This window comes from Lepeophtheirus salmonis, chromosome 3 (genome assembly GCF_016086655.4).
Source record: "Lepeophtheirus salmonis chromosome 3, UVic_Lsal_1.4, whole genome shotgun sequence".
In the NCBI taxonomy this organism is placed as follows: domain Eukaryota; kingdom Metazoa; phylum Arthropoda; class Copepoda; order Siphonostomatoida; family Caligidae; genus Lepeophtheirus; species Lepeophtheirus salmonis.
The window spans coordinates 5,234,172-5,258,126 of NC_052133.2; the positions used below are offsets into that span (position 1 = coordinate 5,234,172).

At 31.4% G+C, this 23,955-nt stretch overlaps 1 protein-coding gene across 7 annotated transcripts in view; it reads left to right on the forward strand.

The window, feature by feature from the left end:
• The first annotated feature begins 270 nt into the window (after positions 1-270).
• LOC121114334 (adenylate cyclase type 4) overlaps positions 271-23,955 on the forward strand; it is an 87,791-nt gene continuing 64,106 nt past the window's right edge. For 3 of the 7 annotated variants that reach the window (XM_040708267.2, XM_071886906.1, XM_040708266.2), the window contains exon 1: positions 23,566-23,887. In XM_040708267.2, coding sequence (XP_040564201.1) covers positions 23,740-23,887 — 148 coding nt within the window. In that variant the 5' untranslated portion in view covers positions 23,566-23,739. The other 4 variants (XM_071886909.1, XM_040708268.2, XM_071886907.1 and 1 more) reach the window with 3 other exon arrangements.

Here is a 23,955-nt window from a genome sequence, read left to right on the forward strand (position 1 = left end):
GTTTTACTAAATATAATATGATTGTAATAATATTAAATCAAATATAATATGTATTTCATAAAGAAAGGAAAATGATTCATATCCTCTTGAAATCTGATCAGTGGATTCTTTTTTATTATCCAGATATTCGATAACAAAATCCTAAATACAGAGTGACCCCCAACACATTTTGCAATATTTTACTTCCAATGTATATAATAAATAAAAAAGAAAAAAAGCGGGATATAGCGATTGTGACAGACTGTAGGCAAGTAGGGGTATCATTACTTTAGTATTTCATGCCTTTGCAACGCCTTTAAATGTATTATTATTTCACAACATTATTTATTGAACAACGTGGCTCTTTAGACTGAATAAGTACGAAATAAACGTGAAATATTTGTGGTTGGACTGAAAGAGTAAAGCTGTCAAAATTACTCGAATAACAGAGCGACAAGCTCATAATCTAACCTACCTTCAGGTAAGGGAATATTAAATTAAAATGAAGTAAATCCCTCTGTATCATTAATTGCATTATTGGGTAAGTAATTAATTACTAATTGAAGGACATGAAAGGATAAAAAACACTTTGGTTTGTCATGTTTGAAGACTTGTTGTTAATACTATTGATTTATTGTCGGAACTTGTTAGTTTGTTAAATTAGACTGACGAACCGTCCTTTTTCCTCCGGACATATTCTCTTTGAACATCCCATTTATTAAATCTATGAAATGTTCGGTTTTGTGTGAATAAAAAAACTGCTTTAAAAATAGGAAACAAATTATTTTCTTAAGAAAAAAGCAAGACTTAAAAATTAAAAATTGATTTAAGATAAAATAAAAATGGTATTAATCAATAACAAAGTTTAAAAAATAAATAACTAATTTAGAATTGCAAAATTAATACTTTATGATTAAATCTATCGTTGACAATATCAAACTCTTTCTTCTTAAAATCGGCTTTGTTAGTGTCTTCTTTTTTTTTTTTAATCTAAAATGTTCTTAAATATTTAAACTACATATATTCAAGGACAGTTATCAAAGTTTGAATAACATTGAAGTATCAAAACACATACATTTTTTTTTTAATATTGTAAAATGTAATATAAAATTAATTATATTCGGAAAGAAATGAGTGAAGGACATTTTCCACCTCCTAAAAATATTCCAGAAGACAATAGCCTATTACTTTTTTTGTGTGTTCCTTTAATTGTTCAGATGGAGTAAGACTGAATAAGTATAAGTAAACATTATACTATTTAATTTACTTCATCCGACCTAGGAAGGGTCTTTGAAGTCTAAAAACATAAAGTATATATACTTTCCTAGGAACAAACAAGACAAAAGGGGCGTAATGAGAAGGTGGTATATCTAGGAAAAGTTGATAGTCCAACCTTCCTTTTAATATATTTATATTTATTATGTGCTTTTAGCCCAAAGGACTCACAGGTCGTGTAGGGCTGTGTATTTTTAAACAAACTGCATTCCATAGTACTATAGTTAAGTTTTTATACACTTTTAATGTCATATTTCTTACTAAACAAAAGTGGCCCCATTCAGGGACCTTAAGTCTAAGGCAATAGGCTAGAAACTCAAGCAAAGCTACCCTTTCTATACTACAAATTAAATTTTGCATCCAATTCTCCAAAAATAGAAAAATTAACATAGAATAGAAAGGATGCAGGACACACATATTCTATAAAAATCCAAATGGCTATAACTAATAAAAGTTGCGGTAACATAATTTCATTTTTTTCAAAAAGGGATTAAACAAGCTTTATGAATTATAAAAGTTTTATTTTTGTTTCATAATGATAGTACACATTTAATTCTTTGTTTGACACAGTTTCTATCAATTCATATGGGATAGGTGACATACTCAATGCCCATACACTGAACTTCGGTATTTCAATACACTGTAATTTTTTTCATTTTTTTGTTTCTTTTTGAATAACTTTTCATCAGGAGATACCAGAAGGATATTTTTGAACAAAAAGACACAAAATTTAATTGGCAACATACCTAATTTTACAAAAGATCTTAAAAATGTTATTTTTTCGGAATAAATCCGGTTTTAATTACTTTATTTGGATAAACTACATCAATTTATAACTCTTGCATATCACATAGTCTTATGAAATCAACTTTAGCTCTCAAGTGCCATTTATCAGCTGCCTGTTATATGATTTGGGGAGTATAAAATGAATTAATGCTATAAAGTGGATGACATACTTAATTTAAAATATATATAGGTAATGGAAAATATTATAATTTCCTATATATTTATTTTATTATGAACTTTTTAAATAGTTTACACAAAAGATAGACAAGAATGCTTACTTTAGACGGAGAAACTAACACCAGGACAAACTATTAAATAATGATCCAAAAAAGAAGAAAGATCACACGCAACAACCGTTTTTCTTTTTCAAACTACTAAACTGTGTTTTTTCTCTACAAAAATCAAAATGACCCTTTACAAACAGTCACTCCCACATGAGTTAGCTATGACAAAACCATTCCTTATGTAGGTGCATAAAGTCACACCAACAATGTGCCTCTCATAAATATGTGATATGCATACTAAATTGAGCTCAATAAATATTTAGTCAAGGGGACAAACTTTAATGCAGTTATTTTAATCACTACTATTTTTATAATTTTTTATTATGGCTCCATGTTTGTGCATGTGTATTAGTTATAAAAAAAATACAAATACATATATATATTAGTTTGTTGGTAGATTATTCATTCGTACGCTTAATATTACTAGAACTACGTCGCTAGTTTAATTTAAGAAATAATAAAGTAGTAATGAGCCTCTCTAACTAAAACCCAGCGTCACATATTATAGAAGAAAAAAAGAGAAGTTTATGTCTTTATTTTTTTTTATTGGCCTTTATGGCATGCATTTAAACATTTACAATCTTATTATAATATATTACAATATACTCAAAAAATAATTCCTTAAAACATGTAGACAAACGAAAATAAAAAAGACTAGTATAAAACATGGCACAATCAAGAGTATTTAACATAAATAATTTAGAAATAACATCAATGGGAGAATGGACCAAAAAAAAAGAGTTTAAATTCTCAATAAAACATTTGCATCCAGATTAGCAATATGTAAAATTCCATCGAGGTTGTTTTCCTGTACTATCCGTAATTTACAAACTATATTTTGCGTTTTATTAATCATTACATCAACTCTCTCATTATTCGAAGTAGAGAGGAAATCTTCTTTACCAGTTGTTTATTGAGTGATGAACTAACTATTTTTATAACATTCCTATAAATTTTAGGTAAAAATTCACATTCTAACGACAAATAACTCTACGCAATGTCAAGAACTCTGGAACAGTACCTGATATTATAATATGAATATGTAGATATAGGATGTAGTAACATCATTTATCTAATACATGTATGGCAATCCAGCTGTAGAAGGCGTGGTTTTATTTTAGAGGGGTGATTGGATGTTTTTATTATTATTATTTAAGAATACAGTCAGTCGCTATCATGTGTTTCAGTAGTGAGGGACGTGCAATGAATATTTCCAAAAAATGTTTTAACATTATTTTATAAAATTTAACTAATTACAATTCAGCTTTTGAGCTTATATTTTAACAAATTATACTTTAATTACTAATATACATAAGCCACTTTTTCAATTCATTTTCATAATTTTAATTTTATACAACGCAAATAATTTATTCACAAGTACGATATGCCTCACTCCTGCCTTCTCCTTGGCCTCTACAAAAGCTGGGAATTAGATTTTTGTAAAGCGCTAGGAGAAGTCTGAGGCGATATTTATTTTGTTACTGAATTAATATCCTTGTTGACATAAACTGACTCTTATATGATTTTAAGTACAGAAAATGGACTTCTGCTACTTTAAATATAGAGGAAAACCTTCTATATTTAAAGGAACACTAGTCTAGGGAAAATATTATAGTTATATTTAAATATATATATATTACTGGCAAAGGGTTACCCGGTGTGGCTCGGGCCGAGATGGGAGCAGAAATCACATTGACAATGGTCAATTCAATTTTCTTAATCTTGAACCCCTTTGGTATGGGTGAGCGTTAGGGTATTAGGGTATTCTACAATGTATTATAAACGTTGATATAGCGGATGAATATTATATGAAATGTATTATTATGAATTTGAGAAACAATTTTTTTTGTTATAAACTACAAATAACATACCAAAATATATGTATGAAAAAATTTATGTTGATGCTGTAAATAAATGCCTTATGGAAATTGTCGAAGAAATTTGGAAAAAAGTGCTCTGACTAATTTTGCAAAAAAGTAAAGTAAAAATTAAGATTATGGAAGAGCAATAAAATATACTTTAACCTTATTTCATAATACTGGATAAAGGTCAAATATATATATTTTTTGTAGCCAAATTTTTTAGTATTGAACTTGTGCTTCGCTCAATGTAATTTTTGGGTTCATTGTATAAGTTTGCTCACACGACATAATTTCTCTTTCTTTCTCAAAATTGGAGACAACGACAGCGGATAGTCTAAAATCAATTATTGCAGCCTTTTAAAAATAATGATATAACTTTGAAACGATGAATAAAACATTGGAATAGGCGGAGAGGTATATCCACTCAATCGATCATAATTGATTGAATAAGTTTTTACGTAGGATTAGAGAATCATTAGAGTTTGTACTGAATATTTCTATTTATATATGTTTACATTAATTTTCCGTTGCATGAGTTCTTGAATTTGATGACATAGAAGTTCTCTTTATAATACCAATTACATTCATCCTGTAATTATATTGTAATTGTTCATGGTAGATACAATAAAAGTGGTAATGCTTTACTTAATTAGATATAATCTCCTCCGACCTCATCCCTCAGTCCACGGATAACCTCTTCCACATAATGTGACCTTCCATTTACATTTACGATCCCCCAAAGTCCAAACTGTCCGAATATCTTGAAAAAGTCGAGATCCCTTTCCTCCGAATCCGATAATATATTCTTCGCTTTGTGAAGTTATTTCCTTATTATTAAAAGGTTGTAATAATTGAATTTCTACTATCCATTGTCATTGTCTCCAATTTCAAGATAGAAAGAGAAAGTATGCCGTGCAGGAAAACTTATACAATGTACACATCGTTCTTGAATAAAAATCATTCTTGCTCTACCTCTCTTGTTTCCTCACTGCTGACTTCTAAAAATGGATTGACAACCCAGTCTGGTACTATTAGCTATGAAAATCCTGAAAAAAAGTTCAGACATGTATCTTTGCAACTTTCTAGGAGAGCACAGTACACTTGAAGGTGATAATCTGATATGTTGTTCTCTCTTTCGGATTGGAAAGTGGTAAAATTCATGCCGGGCTCAATATCCTTTCAATAACTTACACTTAGATTGGAAGGCAGAGATAACTGATCTAACTTAGAAATGATTGGTATAATTTCCTTGCAGTTGCTAATTAATTTCATTGAATTTTGCGAATATATCTCACAATAAGCAATGTCACCCCTCATGTTTTTTTTAGATCATCACAAAGCCCAGTTTTAGAGTCGAAAAAAGAATACAAAAGATCCAGGAAGTTTCCTTTGATAGCCATATAACTTATATGTCTAGGGATGAATATTAAAACTGTTCATCATCATCCATGCCAATGCTTGTATTGAGGGAATGTGCCTGGATCTTATTTACTGTTGTGATAACAGTTTGAATTGTTTTTTGAAGTTGACCACTAAGGTTTTTATTCTACATGATGCTGCCAGTGGATTGCACAAAGCACTGCAAGTACACCAGGTACAGCTTTTCAGGAAACTGAGGAAGCAACAATGACGACCTACTATGGATTGTGCACCATCTATTGCACTGCAAAAATGTTAGCAAGAGGGTTGTTTTTCTTCAGGAAAAAAATATCAATGATATCAAATACCGACTTTCATTGAATATTAATTATAAGATTTCTTACAAATATCATTGCTTGATCCAACTTTTTATCTTTGATAAAAACAAACATAAGCAAGAAGCACATTTTCATTTCCTAGTAAAATGGACTCCTCTAACTGCAAGCCAAATTATGTTGCAGCAAGAATGATGCACAATTTATCTTCTATGTTTTCAGCAATTTAATCTATTCTTCCTTGAACTGAGTTATTAGTGAGACATACTTCTTAATTTGGCCAAGTTACTTATGTTCAACTCTGTGCATAATCTTTCTTACTGCCCAATCGTGTAAGCTTTACCAGATCTTGCAATAAGCAAAGATATGTGGTAGGAAACATGCAAACTGTTTTTGAATTGTTGTGAAGTAATGAAAACCATATTTTTAATAGTTTTTCTTCCCTAGAACTCTTCTCGAAGCAGTAGACAAATAGTTTTCATGAATCTCAGGGAGTTTTGCTCTTAATAGTTAAAGAAATAAAAAATTATTTATGCAAAAAAATATCTTAATAGAGTTTTATCATAATTGGGCGTCCTTTAATTACTTGCTAGATGTTTTAGGGTACATAATCTGGATTCTAGTTTATGTTTCTTACTTTTTTGTAATCCCACGTTTTTATCTTAAATATAAGCATTTATTCTAAGTAGTTTGTTTGCATTTGAGAGTAATAGTATACTGAGTATAGGATAAAATATACAGGCACCAATACTGAAATATAATAATGTAATCTCAATATAACGTACTTCTATCCTATCAACCGGATAATATTCAACATATTCATGGCTTCTACCTTTTAATCGGATTTTTCATTTTTTTTATTTTGGAGATCAATTTGTTTGGTTTATGTAATAATATGGTAAAGAGGAACACAAACCTACAAAAAAAAAAAATATTTCTTGCGGAACCAAAAAAGGTAAGGAGGATAGTGTTGTCGAAAAAATAACTCTTGATCTACGTCATTTTTGCAAATATTGCAAAAATGACCTAAAACAATGTTCCAGAAAGTCTAAATATAATATTGATGTAAATATTAGTGTTATAATTGTATTTCCAAAATGCATCTTTTTCTGACACTTCTTCTTAAAAATTACGTTTGATGAAAAAAAAAAAGAGAAAATAATTGAAAAATTAGTCAGAAAATTACAGATACTTTAGTACTAAATCAATTTTTTTTGTCAAATTTATATGCAAACAAATCTCTAGACAAATTAATAAAAACTATATTCTATCTAAAAATCCAATATTTCATTGGAAGTCATTTTTTTTGCAATTGAAAAAAAAAACCCTAAACTGATGTTTCACCGTTTTCTTTTTTTGCTCATAACTTTTTTGATTTTGAATCAATTTAGATATTGTCCTTATTTGGTTGTTTTTTAGACTCCAGTCACTTTTTAAATTATAATTCAACCCCTTAAATAGTCTCCTGGAGCCACATTTTTGGTTTTGTTTTGAGTATAGAATAAGCCCCTTTACATGAGGACCCCTCCACACCCAAGTTTGGCACCCCCGTTTTAGTCTGAGAAGGTTCGAAAGAGACACCCATGCAAAGTTTTAGCCTCCTAGGGTCAAAAGCTTGGGCACCCATAAAAGATAAACACACACAAACGGTATTATATATAAAGATTATGCTTTTTTTTCACAAATACACCAAATGTAAGTGTGAGCTATTTTTTCAAAGGTAGATGTTAACACCATGATGATTTATTTAAAGCATAAACAAAAAAATTGATAGTACTAGCCGTTTTTCCTTTTTTATCACTAAAAGTAATTTTATCCACAAGTTGAAAAACTTGGTTAATTGTGAATTTGATCATTTGTGCATCCATTACCCTATCAACAGATTTATATACTCTTAAGCACTTATGTATTTTATCCAAAGGATATATAATGATTTTATGAACTTATTGATTCCTTCTTGCTATAATTTCTCTTTCTTGAAACCCTTCAATTTCTTTGTAGCTCAAAGCATAAAGTGGAAATACATTCTTTTGAAGTTCAGCCGAAGAAGAACATTTATTTCCAACCTCTAATTATATCCTCCTATCATTGACATCAACATATCTTTCCTTCTTCCGTTTTTTTAATGTTGAATGCTCTATTCACACTCGTTGCCACATTGTTATTTCTTAGATCAAACAGCCACTCAGCTCTAAAATATTTATCAAACACTTAAAATGTGGCTTTTGAAGACAAACAGACAGACAAGCCTCGCTTTTTTCATATAGATAGTGTAAAAACTGTTTTTTAAAAAAGTTTTTGAGAGTGAAAATTAAATGTTTTTATCGGAATAATCATTTTGATTAAATTTATCTTCATTTTTTTTATTGAAAGAAACATTTTTAGACCATAATATCCTCCCACAATTTGAAGAAAACAAATAATAATTTAAGAAGCACTCCATTGTAAATATATAATATATGGAATATGATTGTAACCATAAAAAAATAATTCAAAAGTGAAGAAGTGTCGCAGAGGAGTAAAATACATAATGCGGACTTGTTAAAAGAAGACAAGAAAGGGATAGAAAGTCGAAATATTTTCTACGCCTACAAAAACTGCTTTTGAATAATGATATTTATGAAAACTTCAGTTCTGACGTCATTCTCGGGAAATAGAATGATATAATATTTCTATATTTGCAGCCATTTATACATAAATACAAATATATCCATTGATATTAGTATGTTAAAGAATTATTGAAAAATATCTGCAGTTTTGTATAAAGAAGCACAAAGTCAATAAATGTACATTGTTTATTCGTTAGTATATTTGGGAATAAATTTAACGAAATAAAATTTCAAATATATAAAAAAAAATATTAAGCATTACAATAAGGATATTTGATCATTTTTTTTTTTTTTTTTTGTCTAAAAATATTACAAAAGATAATTTTGAGAACTTGTACCCTCCCCAATCCCCTTATTTTAACCCCTATGTTAATTGCAGAGACTGCGTAGGCAAAATGTGAAGCTCATTCAACAATATCTGATAAAATCCGGAGTAAACGGTTAATAGCTGGCTTGAAACGATCAATTGACACTTATCCAGACACGTCAATTGCTAAGCTGGACAAGGACCGTAACGTGAGCAAAGGGACCATTTAAAATACCATCAGGATTGACCTGGGTTACTTGTTGAGAAGCAGAGCCTCAAAGCATCTGCTAACAGAGCAGAATTATATTGACAGAATCGTCAAAAGTAAAATTCTTATTACTTGCGGTTTTTTTGGACAAAAAAATCTTCAACATTGACGCCAACCATAACCATAGAAACGATAGATGGATCCGTTTGGACCATGATGAGGTCCAACCAGTCATGAAAACAAAGTCCGGATTCTGTTATGGACCTGGTGGGCATCAGCACGGAAGGACAAGTTATGCCCCACACTTCTTCCAAAAGGGCCAAAAGGTGACCAAGGAGGTCTACAAGGACGTGGTCATCCCATGGATGAATGAGGTAACTGATGGGAAGCCATATGCATTCCAGCAAGAGGCCAAGGTTGTCCAAGAGTTATTAGGAATCAAGAATAATCCTGCCTCAATTGCAGCCTTGAAGGCTTCCATCGTCAATACAATAAAGGACCTGGATCTGCAAGAGGTAGGGAGGGTATGCAAGGTATTCAGGCGCCGTGTAGAGATCGTGATTGAGAACGAAGGCTTGTATTATAAATAATCGTTTTACATTCAATGTGGTTTTTAAATGGATAAAAAATCATCTTTATATTTCTTATACAAGTACCATAATTAGCCGTTAAATTTACCCTGTATAATAAACCTAAGAGACAAGTAAGCGTTTTTCAATCATATACGAGCCTTTCTATATAATAGATCATCTACAATCGTCATCAATGGTTGTGTAAGTGAGCCTATTCTTCTCAAAAGGATCTGCAGGTAAGGATGTCTAGCAGCACCTTTGTTATTTATTTCTGCAATTGAAGAATTTAGTATATCTCTACTAAAGTCTTTGCAATTTCCTTAGGCAATTCTAAACATTTACTTGACACCTATGCAGATGATGTCACATTATTTGTAGAAACAAACACTGAACGTCAGTTAGTTAGAAGAATTGAAGTCATTCTAAAGTCGTTTGAAAAATATTCCCACAAGTCTGGCTTCATAATTAATAAAAGTAAAACTGTTTTCTCCCAGCTGGGATTTAGAAGCCACACTCTTCGACTACACTTTTAGATTATAATGTCAAAAATAGGGTTTAAATTTTAGACATAGAATGGTAAAGACACGCTGAAACTTACACAAATTGGACAACACTGTGTAATTTGGTATATAAAAAGTAAGAGAATTAAGGAAATACAATTTCCTAACAAGAGTTGAATTGTATGGTGCTGAAATAGTTCCCCAGGTTTTATATAAAGCACATTCTCTGCCTCTTTCAGCTGAGAAGGGAATTAATGAAGAAAATTTGTGGCTGAAGACCCTTTTTTATTTAAAGTACCTCCCTTTTCTCAAAAGGCAAAAAAAAAAAAAAAAATATTGGAGGTGGACTAACTCTACTATCTTCTATTACCCCGAAGGTATACAAGAAGATTTTTATTGACATAACGAAAAATCCCCTCTTGGAATGGAGAGTTACTGTATCAGGTACCCCTCTATACATGCTTCTGATGATGGGTACTATTTTATCAAACGGATCAGTAGAGAAAATCTCATTTTTATGGGGTGTTGTTAATCGTGTTTTATGGTATGGAACGTCAACGTATGAGTCGAACACTACCATATATATAATTCATCAAAACGTAGCAAAGAAACATTTTTCAACAATACAGAGGATCCGAGCTGCTAGAAGGTATGGCTATATAAAAGTATATTTTGACTGTTCATGAACTTCCAAAATACCCTGATTCGATATTTGTGAAGTGTAAATTTTGTTTTCCGCTTTTTAGGACTGCTAAGAACCATATTTCTCCAACACCATGACATTTGAAAATGTTATATTCGAGAGATTTTAAGAGTAATGTTACTGTGATATGTGAAAATTTTATAAAAAATTTAGATCTCCCAAAATCATAGGGATAAAAGATAGAGAGAGCCTTACTTTATATTTACGACGACAAAAAACTAACTGTGCAGTTTCAAATCTCGGCTGCCCTGATTTTTTATAATGCTCCATGTAAAGACTGTGGAAAAACTTTTAATTCCTCCATACACGCTTTCGTAGATTGTCCCAGTGTTTAAATTCTAAAAGTATTTATTTCCTTAAATGTAAAGAGACTAGAGGACCAAGAATCAAAATTCACAAAAGCACTGGTTTTGTTGGGCCATTCAAAACGAAAGGGATCTGCAGGACAGACAAAGGCGTTGGAATTAGCGTTATTAAATTCCAATGCTCTTATTGCCAGCAAAATTACAAATTATGAACCTTAGCTACTGAAGAGATAAACGCTGTTATCATCTCAGCTTTTGAAAGGTATGCTGCCTTCTCTTTCCTGACACCTCAGGATCTGGATGGAAATATGGAGGCAATGTTATTAAGTATTACCCCTCGATGTTTGCAAAATATTTAGACTCTTTAAAGTGGATTGTAAGATTTTACAAAGCTTTTAAAAATAAATAGTCTTACTATGGAGACTGTACATTTAATGGGGGATTGCTTCTTATATTATTCTTATTTGCTCCTATTTTGGTTTTAGTTGTATGCTTGTATGTATATTCTAAATTCTGTATGATGAAGGATTTTGTTTAGTTGTTTTTGATAAGTAATATGTGTATAGTGTTTAAGTAGGGCATTTTTTGGGGAAAGGGATAATTATAAACTAAAATGTTTATTTATGTGATCTTTTTACGTGATCCTTCTTCCTTCATTTATTTCTTATGTAATTTGTGCATATAAAATGAATACTTTAATTAAAAAAATTACAAAAAAGAGACAGAGCTTTCTTGTTTTGAAGACTTAAAGAGTGTGTAATCAGGGCTGTCACTTTTGAACGATTGCACTTATACACATTTTCTACCTGAAAATGCAAATAACGGTCAAAAATGAAATAAATCTTATTTACTTATTTGGGAGATCACCAGTCATGACTGACGACGCGTCTACGCCAAAGCAATCAATAAAAAGGCATACACAATGAGCTAGATATTAGTCAATTTTAGGATAATATCGAACCAATACAAACCCTAATCCATGAAAAGTTTAATTTTTTTACTATGGCACTCTTATTCAAAACCACTGCAGTTACTAATTTCATTATTACTACTTATGCATTGCAAATTTTTAATCCAATATTTTTAGATTTTGCAGTACCCCCCCCCCCCCGTATAAATCATCGTCAGAATCAGATGGCCCTTATAACACTCCAATAACATCAGTAGAATACGTCATATACAGACACAGTTTCTTGTAAATTCTTCAAATTCTATAAGAATGCTGGTGATTATCTACTTAAGTGAGAGAAAACATAAAGGTTTCAGACAGTTCATTAGACAGGGTGCCTTACAAAAAGCAAAGTGGATGTAGAAGCTTCTCTACGCCATAAACATCGATATCCTCTGCAAAAATTTAGTTCAAGAATTACTTAAGGGATTGTATTTGTGACTGGACAGCGGCAAAAACTAAATCGCTAAGTACGCTTTTTATTTTTGGATAGGTGTCTTGGTGGTTTACAGCTCCACTTCCCATAGAAGCACCTTTGAATGATCTCATACAATTCCATTTTAATCTTAAATCATTTTAACTCTTCTTGATCTCAATACAAACGAAGGAAAACAAAAATTTCGAAGTTTTTTTTTTATATTTGAAAAAAAGTATTATATTAACTTAGTCATTACAATAAGTTTGGCTTAAAATAATATTTAATGTCCGAAAACGTTTTGGTAAGCGAAACATTAATTGTAACAACATTTTTTTGCAGGTCTCTATTTAGATATTTTACATCGAGTAAGACTCAAATTAAGTTAAACTTAGTTCTATTTTATGGTCTACTTAATGATTTTTTTAAATGTGTATATAAAAGATTCAGACTCCTTTTGATCTAATAAACATTATACACTATTTTTTTAATTTTAAAAGACAGTTTTCAATATTTCTGTATTTTGTCAAATACTTGCAATTTTAGCTTATAACTCAATAAAATTGAAAAACAAATGCCCATTTTATATGATAATTTGATTAGGATAGAATGACTAACTGTCCTTTTTTTAAAGCAAGTCCTCATATTTACATCTTGCATAAAGTGTCCAGAGAAACAAACAGTTGAATATTAGCTTTTAAAAAATGAAATATATATTAATAAAAACAAAGTTTGTCTCTTTCATTATCTGAGAAGAACTCATTAAAAACGAGTGTGTGTAGCAATAGCTCATTCATGAAATTCTAGAGACCTGGAATAATCGTTTAGAATTTTTGTTCCCACACGAAGGGAATATAATGGAATGGATTTGTTGAATGAAAAGAAAGAAGAATTAATTTGATATTTTACTCGATTCCTCCAGAGAAGAGAAGGAAAGAAAAACAAGCTAAGCAACATGTAGAATTATTCCTAGTATCTAGAATTCCAAAGCTCAGTGTATCCTATTAAAAAAGAAAAGAAAAGGGGAGTACACATATTTAGGATTATAAATCTGAAGCATTTTTTTAGTGTGCGAGTTATTTTTGTTTGTTAACAAGTAAAATATATTTTTTCCCCTTATTATTTCCTTCTTGAAGAGAGAACATCTAAGTTTTGAGTTACTACGTGTGAGTGTGTTCATGAAAAACGGAGCCATATAAATAGAAGTAATGCAGGGTACTACTCTTTTTTTTAAATAAAGAAAAAATCATAATTCAAAAACTGGCCACAATATTATAATTACAATTCATTCGATTTAGCCACCCTCAGCCTTCATCACAGCCTCCACTTGGCCTCTAAAGCGAGCAATGGCGGCCTTCACCATTCCCTGGTCCATCTTGCTGCACTCCTCCTTGATGGTGTTGATTAGGGAGGTCTTTGTGTTGCGGGTTATTGGTACTTGATTCCAACACATCCCCTGAATAAATATTGAATTGGATTTTAAACAGGAGAGCTGGGGGGGCATGTATCCTTAGAGATGAATTATTTTCCTCGTTCTCTCTGACAGCAGCTTGCAAGACTGCAGCTTGTATGACCGTCAACATAAATCCTACTGGATACATCTTGCCATTGTGTTCCAGTTAACCCCAAATTCATTATCAAAACTGGCAAGCGACCTGCTGAGATCATCCAAAATGACAGCATTCATCCTCATGATAAAGCTGTCGCACCTGGAATTCATCCTGTCCTCCTTTGCCTTCAACTTCTTCTTGATGATTGAGTCAGGGTGCTCCTCATCCTCCTCTAACCTATTCTTGATCCTTTGGGTGAGTCTTATTTGTAATCCAAGTGTGTTAGCAATCTTCCTGTTCGTTATTTTTCCCTTTCAGTTCACCAATGCTATCATAATGGTGTAACGTCTCTGTTCTTCATTAACTTCAAACGTATCTAATTGTCCGTATGCTGTCTCCATCTTAATTTACAAGCTACTAAATAATTTGTCATTGTCTCAGAAATCAAACGCGATCAAATATAATATAATATTGTATCATGCTTTTTTAGAGCGCCGTTGTACGACGACACTTAGAAGTAGGAACCACGTAGATAACTTAGAATCTCTTTTTTATTTTAGAAAATATTTATTATAATCATAAGAAGAGGGCGGCCCGCTTGTTCGATACCCTTTGTCTGTCTCGTAGGAAATTTCTTATACATATAATTCATTGAAATAGATGAAAATAATTTATGATAATGGAAGATAGAGCGGCTTTTTGTAGCTGCTACCTAAATAGGTGTTGTTGTTTCCTTTTTTTCTTAAGCTATTATCATTATTTTTATATTCTTTCAGTGACTAATATATATATCTCTTCTTTGTATTAATACACTCCATCGATCGACAGTTATATGACAGAACTCAAGTACTAACTACTAATTAGGAACAGTTCTAAGATTGGACTAGATCAAATAAATTGTAGAACTAATGGGTACACAGATAGAGTAGGTAGCAAAGGTGAGGGAAAGCTCTTATTTTGCAAGTCCAAGTATGTAGATTCCAAATTTTACGGTAATTTTTCCTTTTTTTCTTCTCTAAAAGTCGAGGTTTCGAGTGCACAAATATGCTTGTCCTAGATGATCTGACTATAATATTGTTTGGCATATTATATTTTATTATTCCAATTAAAAAAGGATTAAATAGTTTAACACTACATAGACTACATAAAACCGTCCACCTATGGAATACGTTTTATATGCAGGAACTTTGCATTCTGGTGTTCTTTTACTAACAAAGCTGTTATTGGTATTCTTTCAGCCTCAAGGTGATAGAATTTAATTATTAAGTTTTCTTTTTGGATTAAGATGCTTTTGAAATCTGTATGGGATTTTCTATTGGAAGCCATCGTTTTGATATGATAATATGATATGACGCTTTAAAGATAAAAAAATTGCCACTTTTAGATCAAAATTGGCCTTTTTAGACATCTTAAACAACCATAATTTGAGGGTTATGTATATAAGAGAGTCAAAAAGTTGGAGATGCTAGAGTTGAAATACACATGAGAGTGTCATACTTTTTGTAGGTACAATCTGAATAGGGTTTTTTATTTACTAAAGCTGTTATCGTTATTCTTTCATTCTTGAAGATGGAAAATTTCAGTACATATAAATTGTATGTATGATCATGAAAAATGGATACTAACAATGATGAATCGTTGGGGAGTAATAAATGTTAATCCTTGTTGTACTCAGACTAGAATTAAGGATTGATATCGGAGTAATTCAGTGTTAGAAATGGAGTGAGATTCAGTTTATTTTTCCGTTGTCTCATAGCTGCTTAATCTACGACGTATGCACCTATGAAATGAGGCTTTTTTTTCAATATTTGAGCGTTTATTTTGAAAAAAAGAGTTACAAATTTAATTTTCAAAGTATGCATCTTCACTAGGAACACATTTGCCCCATCTTTCAGGCAATTTATGGATGTAATTCCAAACAAAATTGTTTGTCTTTGGCTGCAAAACAAGCCACCGATCCATTATTTAGGGCTTCAGCGTGAGAATCGAAGCGTAAATCATTGAGTGCGTGGCCCATCGATGCAAACAAGTGATAATCGGAAGGTGCCAGGTCTGGTGAGTAAGCTGCATGAGCAAGAGGTTCCCAGTTTTACGATTCAACAAGCTGACGGGTGGATATAGAGCGATGCGGTGGTGCGTTGTCATCAAGGATAATTACCTTGTGTTGACTGGCTTCATATTTTGGGCGTCTTTGGCATATAACATGGTTAAAACCGGCCAATTTTTGTTGGTAGCGATCACCATTAACGATTTGACCGAGTTGTATAAGGTCATACTACCTATATGATACCACACTGGTCCCAGAACACACACAGCATTGCCTTCTTTCCGAAGCAATTGGACCTTGCAGTCGGTTTGGCCTTGCGGCCACAGTCAACATACGATTTTTTCCGGTTCCGATCCTTGAAATAGGCCCACTTTTCATCGCCAGTTACGATTCGATCCCCAAACAAAATTAGACATTTTTACGAGAGAAAAAAGGACGTTGTTGAATGAAACTATACAAACAATGAATTAAGTATTTAGATTTTTGGACCGGTTTATAATGTTTAACTGGCGACACCTAGGGACCAATAGCCGAAAGTCTCATGTTATAGGCGCATACCTAGTAATGGACCGCCAAAACAGCTAAGCAGCCCATATCCCAAGCCTTCTTCAAATTGTCAGGATTTTCACATTCTTTTTTGGTTTCTTTTCTTTTTTATACAAAAATTATTTTGATTTATTATCTAAGGATTAAATTTTAAATATGTACGTAATAGACATACTGTAGGATATTTGCACCGCAGAAGCACGCTCAATGTTTCATCTTTTTGTCCTCAAAAAATATAATTATACAAGATATAACATTTAATTCCTTTCTGATTGATAAATCTATTACAATTGACTCAGTTATATATTTAATGACTAAATTTGTTGGGAAATATGAGCGCTTCTTTAATCAGTCAAAATATGAATTCGATTAAAAAGAAAGAAAAAAAGTCTACAAAAAGTACAATACACCACTATTATGAAGACACTGCAAATCTACTAAGCTAGTCCCTTCATTTATTCCAAATAACACATACAAGTAACTTTAAACTCTGATGATAAAAACATTGAAATATAATTAAGTAAGTGAAATATGAGGAATATTTATTTCTTTAAAGTGGCTCTCAGGCACTTTTAATATCAATGAGTAGGGATAGTGATGAAAATTGTGTACTTTTTGGGCATAATAAAAAATAAGAAATCGAAAATCAACATGGTGACACTGTCAATTTGAAGCATGTTTTGGAAATGAGCCGCTTAGCTGTCATGACGTTAGATCAGCCTTAAGCAGCAGTGGCAAGGAAATAAACCAAGCCTCTGTGTCCAACAAGGACGTACAATCATAACTCTTCAAGGTTACTCCAGTCTTCAATGAACCCACACAAACGGATTTTTAATCAAATTGAACGTTGTAGGAAAATAAGTTCAATACTCAGGAGTTAGATAATAATAACAACAGTATTCATTCATCAGATTACCTATTCCAAAAAAGATGGTCAGCTAAAAATGCTCAAGATTTATATAAATAAGTTGGGATGTGAAAATTGTCGAAGTCCTCGAGTGTATACATTAAAATAGTAAATACTGGTAACCTGCAAGACATTAGTGCTCTTATTAATTACTAGCGATAGTTCCCAGCATTACTCCGAGGTATGAGGCGTCAATGAACAGACATAGTTTGGTTTAGAAATATAGACTTATCTTTTTATGAAAATTCAAACGTATCATCGAGTCGGACCACTATATTCTTTATAGTGATCTCTGTCAGCAAATATGTAGTATATCAAAGTTGCCCACATATAGTTATATTTTTGATTTACACTCACGAGGATATAGACAATATTTACATCCCTATGCGTGACCTATTATCACAGTGTTACCTTACAATGTAGAAATTACATAGTATTTTGTTGTAATCCGTCTATGTATCTGTTTTCTTGCTTCTAATCAGTCCTCTGAACGTTGATTCTTTGAATAAGAATAATGTATTTTATTGCTTGTCAAAAATTGCCAATAATTATAATTGAATATTAATTTCATGGTTGGAAGGAGTTGATACAATCATTAAGCCTTCTTTTAGTTTTTTAAGGAAGAATTGCAGAACACAATAAAAGTAACAACGTGTCATTAGTAATAGGGAATGAGTAAATTAAAAATATATATATTAATCGCAAGGTGTTACAGCAGTATGTAGTTTTTTCTTTAAACTAGCTGCTTTAAAAAATGGCCCATTCAGATAATACTTTTTTAAAGCGCCCTCTATGTGAGTAACATACATTTATACGAAATAATATTTTCACTCAAAGAGTTTTATTATTTTACCACAAGGCGGCGCTGATTGATTACGAACTACTATAAGGGAACAATCCTCATGTTTCATTGAAATTAAAGGACTTAAGGGAAAGAGTGGACATTAATATTATACCAAGGAGTCTAGTTTTTTTCCTCCTCTCTGATAGACTTAAAAATTGTCGCTTTTGAGTATTATGTATACTTGTACATAATTCAATTTTTTGATCAAGTTAGAAAAATTATAGAAATATTTAGTAAAAAGGTAAGATTTAATATCTAGTATAAAAATGATGCATTTTATATATTCCAAGTATTTCACGTCGTTACTTTGATTGTATCACACAACCTTTCCCGAAAAAATAAACAGAAAAAAGGCCTGAAATCATCTTGTAGTTAGCCAAATAATTCAATAATACCAACTGCTGTGTATCTCTAAGTACTCCCAGATTATAATTGTCATATTATTTCTCTGCAATTCTTCAAATCAATTATATATATTTTATAATATTAAAAGTATTTTATTCGATACTGTATTATAATATTGCTGAGTAATATTTTATTAAAAGCGTAGTTTTATATTTTTATTTATATATGATAGACTACATTTCTTCATTGAAATAATAAGGTGGCCAATTATTGTATGTATATATACGAGGAAGGATGGTCAAGAAATTGTATTTCTGTCCTATTTTGTAATAGAGCATAAGTATAGAATTACTTACTAGTTCGTGTATACATCAAAAAGAATAAATTATGAAATACCAATGATGTATCAATCTAGACGAAGGAATCGACAACTGACAAATTTTATGATAACGACGTAATGCGCTGATATTTGGTATCCACTCATAAATCCTTCTTTTTTATCATGCGAGGTTAGGAACTCTTCAGTCTTACATTATTCATAAAGCGTGCGGTCATTGTTTGACAATGAACATGGAGTGCATGCGCTGGTAGAAGATTGTTTGTTGTTTTGGCAGCTAGTCAGACGTGTTCCAAAATCGTAGAAATGCAGAGTGTAGTTGTCCCACCGTACTATATAAGTTTGAGATTGTAAACTCCTGATACCTGACCAGGCCTTTTGTTTGGGCAGTCTTGAAGGAAGGATGAATCAAGAGCAAAGCGTACTAAACACAACATGACGTCAGACTGCCAGATTTCATTGCGAATTTGTAAAAAAATCATTGATAATACCCCATCCAAATCGATGAAGAACACCATTGTCTGGGATCTCAACTGTTCTGAAAGGCTGATCAGGAAGTATGTGGGAGATGAGTTTCGATAGAAATCATACAAGATGCGAGGAGCTCAACTTTGGACAGAAAGGATAAAGAAACGGAGGCTGAACAATTCCAAGTGTTTGCAGAACAAGTTGAAGCACTCTTTTAAAACGTTCATGATCTAGTTTTTTCTCAGACGAGAAGAACTTTTGCCAATATAGAAAAATGAATCAGTAAAACAACAGATGGCTTGCCTTTATTGAATTTGATGTATCAAAAGTGAAATAGACAAAATTTCCGCCAATCGTTATGGTGTTTGGAGCAACAAACCTAGAAGATCAACTGATCCCACTATATTTTTCCCCAGTAGACTCAAGGACAATGATTAGTTTAGGAGAAAATTATTTTAAAAAAATCGACTTGGTTGATGTTGCAACCTATAGAGTTGACATGTTTGTAATAAAGAAACTACCTTTCAAAGTTAGAAAACGAAAAACGGTTACTACGTGTGATCTTCTTTTCTTTTTTGGTTTATTATTAAATATGTTGTTGTGGTATTAAGATCTCTCTCTGAAGTAAGCATTTTCTCCTATCATGGCTGTACAGTGATTTAAAAATGAACAATAAAATAAATATATATTTATTTCCGTATGATTACAAAAAAAAATTCCGTACTTATGCTATTTTAAATGGATTTATAGCAATTATTCATTTTCCCACAACCCAAAAATCAAATAGCAGACAGCTGATATTAACAAGGGTCCTAATTCAGTAGTACCATATATTTTGCTCCCGCCTTCTCCTCTGCTCTTCTTTTCTTTTCATAATAGCATGTTATCACAAAATCAAACCCCCTCCAATCTGCATACGTACCCTTATATATAGTCCCTAATAGCGGTTATTTTACCTCCATTATCTAATTTCGGAATCTTAAAAAAACCTCCCTCTCCCTGAATTTTTTTTTAGCTAAAAATCTAAAAAGTAATTTGAAATAGACAACTTTTCACTGTTTTATATACAAATATATGTAGTGTACAAGTTGTAGCTTGTATAAGCAAATTGTACAAGTTGAAACGAATAAAATGGGATTAGTCATTTAGAGTAGGTACTTGTAATGAGAATAAATCAATATGTAGCATCTCAACCCAAAAGCAAGATAGAATGATTTTTATTAAATTGAGTTTGGATCACATTTGAATGACAAATTCGAATAGGCTTCGTTCTTGGTTGAAACTCTAGTTCCAAAAAGGTCATTCGAGTAAAATGGAAAATGTTTTTTATAAAAAAAATAATTTGCAAAAATAGAATTATTTCTATTATTATTTTTTTTAAACACAACATTAAATGAAATTTGAAGATAATTAATTAAAAAGGCCTTAAGAAGCCTTATCCATTTAAAAAAAATGTCTTTCTAAAAATGAAACCGACTTTTCTAAAAAAAATTGGCATTCGACAAATATTATTAAAAAAGGGCCTTCATTTTATTTTATATAGGTAAAAGTATAAATATTTAAAAAACATATCGAATTTTCAAAAAGGAAAGGGAAAAAAAGAACTCTACTCATTTGCTCAATGTCCCGCTTACGTTAAAACCCCCATTGGCCTGAGTCATTATTTATTATCCTTATTCCTACCCAGATTAGGATTTGGTTCATCCGTTTGGTATGATGATACAATCAAGGTAACAGCGTGAAATAAGCAAAAACTTTTTTTCTACTTACTGTGGATAAAATGATTATTTAATCTCTTCCCGATTTAGTAAGTTTGCTCTCTGACAAAGAAAAGAATGGTCTTTGATTTTAATATTAGGCTAATATTTTAAAGTGAGAAACTTTAAAAAAAAGTGTTTGGAAGAATAAAAATGATGAGTATAGCCCTAAAAATATCATCTCAAAAGTATTGGGGTAGAAAAAATATGTTTTCTTTACAAAGGGGAAATGACAAATTCACCCCATTCCTGGGAGGATTTACAACCCGTAGTTTACCATGTAAAACTTGGCCGACCACTTCCTTCCCTATGTACTGAAAATGTATCGTGCCATGGGTCTTCCAGCACGACAATGACCCTACGCCCAAAGCAGCAAATAGTGGCTCAAGAAGAAGCACAATTAGGTATGGAAGTTCCTTAGGCAGTCTCTTGACCTCAATCCCATAGAACATCTTTATTAGTGACCAAACTTATAAAATCGACATGAGATCAAATACTTATTTTCTTTATTGCACATAGTATAAAAGGCATATTTGTCTTTTTTGATCATAACAACTATAAAAAAAAGGTATGAAATTAAAGATCAATTTCCCCTCATGGGGCCTTAAGTTTATCATTATTTTCGCTAGGGACTTTAAAAAAACAAAAACCGATAATGGCATTAGGTTAACATTGTTATACAAAATATAGAATAATATCTATTTATATACATATTACGTTGATTACTTTAATCCATTAGTCAATAAGGGTAGGTTCAAAAGAGATAATAATGAGCTAATCTTCCTATGCCAATTAGCCAATTATAAGGGATGGCTAAAGACATTTTTTTGAAGAAAGACTTTGATTTTACTTCCTTATTACTGACTTAGAGGCTAACAATTAAAAAAAATGCTTGGTCATGAATGATGTAAGTAAATGAATTAGATAATCAAGTCGAATGAATATAAAGCTCTTATCAAGGAACGACAGAGGAAATTATACTACTACAAGAAAAATAAAAAAAGATAAATCTCTGTTATTTGTAGGGGAGACAGGGGGCCCTTTCAAAACGAAACGTTTGGAACAGACCTCTGTTCTTGTACATCAAAAAGCTATAGTCGCAAAATGTGGATTACAATTGTATAATGTAACTCAGATTATTATGAAGGGAAATTTAAAAATTTTGTCAAATTTTCTTGGAGATATTTTTGTAGTAATAATCCAGTATTTCAATATATATATATACCGATAGATTTTTTGTAATTTATATTGTTTGAACTATTAAATATTTTGCCATCATTTGATTTATACAATATCATTAAATTTCTCAACTCACTCAATAAGAATTTTGAAATATTGTAGGCTCAGTGCAAAGGTGTCAGTTGCTACAAGTGTTGAAACTATCCCCTTACTGTACATATTTACGCTCTATTAAAATCCTAACGCATACAAATAGGTATAATGGCCAAGCCAGGACCTGAACAGTGTTACAAGGGTACACAGAATTAGGGTATTGAGCAAATAATACTCAGTAATATGATGAATATTATTCTATCTGATAACAAATTGACAGTTTGTAATTCAACACCAGGAAAAATCTTGTTATTTATTTTCAAAAAATATTCAATTTTATCTAATTTGTCTAACTGAAAAACAATTTTTTATCTGTTACATCTGACCTTGGCTATAGAGCCAGGGTCAGTTTCAACAATTGTGACCTGCATTGAAATGCAATTTGTGGCATCAAAACTAATGAATAAAATCACTTTTAAATATATTCAAAAAAGCAGACATATATATAGTTGGATTTCTATAACGGAATCCTGAGATGTCGTTATTCCCGGGAAATTCATGGGAAATGTTTCATATTTAGGTTATATATGCATAGCCCACAAAAAATTAACATGTTCATTAGTCCCTAATGATTGTTGCGGGTCAGATCGAGTTACGGAATAAAAAAAGATGGACTTGTAGGCTCTTAAAAAACAATCCGCCCACAATTAGTGATAAATATTTATTCTTTAAAAATAAAAACTTATATTTGATAGAATTCGTTATTCACTAAGGGTATCTGCTCAAATATAATTTACGGGGAAATGAGATATCTAATATGTAGTTTTGTTGTGTTAAATTGTCGCTCATCCCAACTCCAAATAGTTGAGTTAAAAAAAAGCAAAAAATATTGCAAAAGTCTCCAGTCTCCCCTATCCTTGTAGGTAGTCAAACAATGGCCGATTTCAAACTTTGATATCTCTACTTCTTTTTTTTTCTTTTCTTTTTATTAACTTCACGTTGTAGAAATCATAATATTTTTAGAACATTTTTTTTTATGTGAGTAAGTACATATTTAGATTCTTTTATCAGTGGTGTATCCGTCGTTGCTCTTCTATTTCAACAACTGTTATTGTTGCATAAATTGTTGGCTAAATGTGACGACGCTATATTCAGTTTCTAAAAGTGATGCATAAATTGTTACTATTTGACGTGAGGGGGATCTAAGAATAAAAAAACATGTCCTTTAGTTTAAAAAACAGCAACTCCAATAATTTTGTGTATATTGAAACACCAGATCTAAGTTTATCTACGTTGCAGGAGAGATTCAATTTAGAACCACCCCTAGAGCCGCTATATCAAAGATATGAACAAAGAGCACAGATAAGTAAGTTTGATCTATAATATAATTTGTATAATATGCTAAAGGTGCCCAGTTTGACAATGCTTTGAACG